The sequence below is a fragment of the Myotis daubentonii genome, chromosome 5 (assembly GCF_963259705.1).
Source record: "Myotis daubentonii chromosome 5, mMyoDau2.1, whole genome shotgun sequence".
Lineage (NCBI taxonomy): Eukaryota > Metazoa > Chordata > Mammalia > Chiroptera > Vespertilionidae > Myotis > Myotis daubentonii.
In genome coordinates this window covers 21,952,605-21,956,452 of record NC_081844.1, presented here as the reverse complement: position 1 = coordinate 21,956,452, position 3,848 = coordinate 21,952,605, and the positions used below count along the sequence as shown (strand labels likewise).

The 3,848-nt window shown below is 41.0% G+C and overlaps 1 protein-coding gene across 1 annotated transcript; it reads left to right on the top strand.

The window, feature by feature from the left end:
* The first annotated feature begins 994 nt into the window (after nt 1–994).
* LOC132234117 (olfactory receptor 7A17-like) lies at nt 995–1,872 on the top strand. Its single transcript, XM_059695167.1, has 2 exons — nt 995–1,349; nt 1,635–1,872. Exons 1-2 carry the CDS (start codon nt 995–997, stop codon nt 1,862–1,864), a joined length of 585 nt encoding a protein of 194 aa, XP_059551150.1. The 3' UTR covers nt 1,865–1,872.
* Nucleotides 1,873–3,848: the final 1,976 nt, after the last annotated feature.

Here is a 3,848-nt window from a genome sequence, read left to right as displayed (position 1 = left end):
ACCTGTCCTTGGTAGACATCTGTGTCACCTCCACCACGATCCCAAAGATGCTGTGGAACATCCAGACACAGAGCAAAGTCATAACCCATGTCTTGAATATCTAAAACCAATGTTATCCTCAGAACCTTTGTTCTGGCTCTTTCTTCAAACAGTTTTCTAAATAACCTCATATCTCCCACTCTGACTTCCTTAAGTTCTCTTTTCAAATGCTGCCTTGTTTGCAGGTCTTCCTGAACTATCAGTAAAAAATAACACTCATCCCTTCTCTTTTAAACCTACTCTTTTTTAGGTCACCTGACACCATCTAACATTATATGATATTTATTTTCCATATATTCTTTCACCACCATTATATTCTAGTGAGTTTGCTTGTCAGCATCCTACACCTTTTTCCTAGAGATGGTCAGTACTCAACATATAAGCATTTCTCATGAAAACTGTGAACTACATGACCTCCTTGGGGAAAATAGTCTGAATGTACTTAAACTCCTAAATCAGAGATGTCACAGGGGATGCCTTAAAGCAGCGGTTCTCAACCTGTGGGTCCCGACCCCTTTGGGGGTCAAACGACCCTTTCACAGGGGTCGCCTAAATACATCCTGCATATCAGATATTTACATTACGATTCATAACAGTAGCAAAATTACAGTTATAAAGTAGCAATGAAAATAATTTTATGGTTGGGGGTCACCACAACATGAGGAACTGTATTAAAGGGTCGTGGCATTAGGAAGGTTGAGAACCACTTGCGTAAAGGGTATGATTTGTACTATATATACATATACTGATTACATTAACACAAAATATAAATTGTAGCATTTCAATGGTAAGTAACGCCCATTTATATAATAATTAATTATAGTATTTTTTCATTCTTAGTCATCACCTCTACCTCATGGGACCAAGCAATGACACAGGTAGTTCAGAATTTCTTCTTCTGGGATTATCAGAGGAACCAGCACTGCAGCCCCTCATATTTGGGCTTTTCCTCTCCATGTACCTGATCACTGTGTTGGGAAACCTGCTCATCGTCCTGGCCGTCAGCTCAGACTCCCACCTCCACACACCCATGTACTTCTTCCTCTCCAACCTGTCCTTGGTAGACATCTGTTTCACCTCCACCACCATCCCAAAGATGCTGTGGAACATCCAGACACAGAGCAAAGTCATCACCTATGTAGGCTGCATCACACAGATGTATTTTCTCACACTCTTTGGAGGTTGGGACAACTTCCTTCTAACTGTGATGGCCTATGACAGGTATGTGGCCATCTGCCACCCCCTGCACTACACAGTCATCATGAACCCTCGGCTCTGTGGACTGCTGGTTCTGGTGTCCTGGATCATTAGTGTTTTGAATTCCTTGTTACATAGCTTAATGATATCGAGACTGTCCTTCCCTGAGGAATTGGAAATCCCCCACTTTTTTTGTGAAATTAAGCAGATGATCAAACTTGCCTGTTCTGACACCTTTCTTAATGACACAATGATGTATTTTACAACTGGGCTGTTGGCTGGTGGTCCCCTGGCTGGGATCCTTTACTCTTACTCTAAAATAGTGTCCTCCATATGTAGAATGTCATCAGTTCAGGGGAAGTATAAAGCATTTTCTACCTGTGCGTCTCACCTCTCAGTTGTCTCCTTATTTTATTGTACAGTCCTGGCAGTGTACCTCAGCTCTGCTCCTACCCGCACCTCACAGTCAAGTGCAATCACCTCAGTGATGTACACCGTGGTCACACCTATGCTGAACCCATTCATCTACAGCCTCAGGAACAAAGACATAAAGATGGCTCTGAATAACTTCTTGGGGATGGCTGGTATAAAAGGGACAATTGTTTTGGGGCTGAAAAGGTGCCTTTGATTGCATGGCTCAACACCTTGAAACCAGAAACTGTGAGTGATCATGTAGAAAAGAACTGGATCCTTCTGTTTATTACCTGGCATGTCCATTTTTTGTATTCAACTTCTCAATATAAATAATTCACTTTATCAAGCTTTTGGTATAACATATAGACAGTTTTCTGTTTTTACCATTTTTATGCAATCTCAAAGTTTTTCTCCACTTTGCATCAGAAATATTTGGAAATTTCCATATCTTTCATGGGACAACTTGGATTTCTTTAAAATAATTTCATCTCATGTGACATATATTATGCTAAGCTATTTTCCTCTGGTTTTCCTGAAAAAAAATAATCAGGGTTCTATTACTCATATGGACAAAACTACATGTGGCATCTAAGGACTTTTATTTAACTTTATTGTACAGAAAAATATGAAACCAGTTTTCACTTTGTATCTGTCATTCATTTTTACATCACTATCTCTTCCTAATAATGTAGATTTTAAATGTTGTTTGGTTTAAGTCTCAGCCTATTGATAAAAAAGATGTTCATGATAAATGCCTGGGGCACCCATGGGGGCCTTGAATTCTTGTGACACTGACCTGAGCCAATGTTGTGGCTGGACCAGCCCTTGTGGTTCTTATTATGCTTGCAGCATGCACCCAAGCAACAAACTTCAGAGAACCTGGTAAAAGCAAGGTTCATTGTTCACAAATCCTGCTCACACACCCTGCCTGAAGTCCACACAGGAGGTCATGGGGAGTGGGTGGGGAGTGGAAGGAAAGAGGAGGAAGAGAAAGGGGGAGGAGAAGGAAGAAGAGAGAAGGGGGGCATGTAGGAGAGAGAGAACACAACTGTGGTCTCTGCATCTATTACAGTCCAAGGGCAGGAGGCATAGAGTTTCAAAGTTTCACTCTTTCTTGGTGAATTTAACACTGAAGAGCAGGTGTTAGCATGTGGAAAGTGAAAAGGAGAGTGGCTCTTGAGGTCAGTCATGTATGTCATCCAGGGCTTTCCATAAGGAGAACTTCATGGGCCAGTTGGCCTGGGTGCTTATCTCATAGCTGTGTCACAGAGGTGGCCATATGTTTATTCAGCATGGCTATCTTTCAAATGAATGACTTGGAAATTAAGAGTTCAGTGTCAGGCAATTACACTACAAACATGCTACTCTGCTTTGTAATGGTCTCCTGGCTTTATGGTGCTCTTCAGCTCAGTGTCCCCAATTCCTACTATAGACACTGACAAAAATTGACTATCAAATATGTATCTACTAGTGAAGTCTACATAGAAAGGCTGGTTTTCATCAGTTAATCTAATATGGCTTTAATGTCAGAGATGACCTGAAATATGAGGAAGCAAAATTGTTAAGCACTAATTTTGTTACAATGCAAAGTATTGCTTTTTCATGCTGTACTCATCGAAGTATGGAAGATTGATGTTCATGAATAAGGGGCTTTTTGCATTAGGGTCAGTGATTGGTTAGTGTATTTTTTCCTTGAATTATATTTTCTTTTCTGCTTGAAAATTCCAGTGCTGTCTACAATTATGACTCCTCCATAGCTCTAAGCAAAATGCTTCTCCTTTTCTAAATTTTGTCATGTGGACGGAAAAAGCACCACATACGAAAATGGAAAGGCTCAGGGAGTGGGGGGTGGGGAGGGCTGCATAGGAGCCTTAAAAACTCAGAAACCTAATGCAACCACATAAGATGTTCTGAAATTAAAACTTCCTAACTAGAAGCAGGTTGTAGCAGGCAGTCATCTCCTAGGTTAGAATCTCCCATGACAAAAGTCAATCTTTGCCTTAATGAAGATATCTATTGTCCTTTTTTATTGTTGACAGTATTACAGGTGTCCCCCATTCTCCTCTTTGCCCCCTCTACTCAGCACCCACCCCACCCCAGGTCTTTACCACATTATTGTCGGTGCCCATGTATTATGCAAATGTACATATATGTTCTTTGGTTAATTCCTTCCTGTCCCCCCCAACCCCATTTCCTCT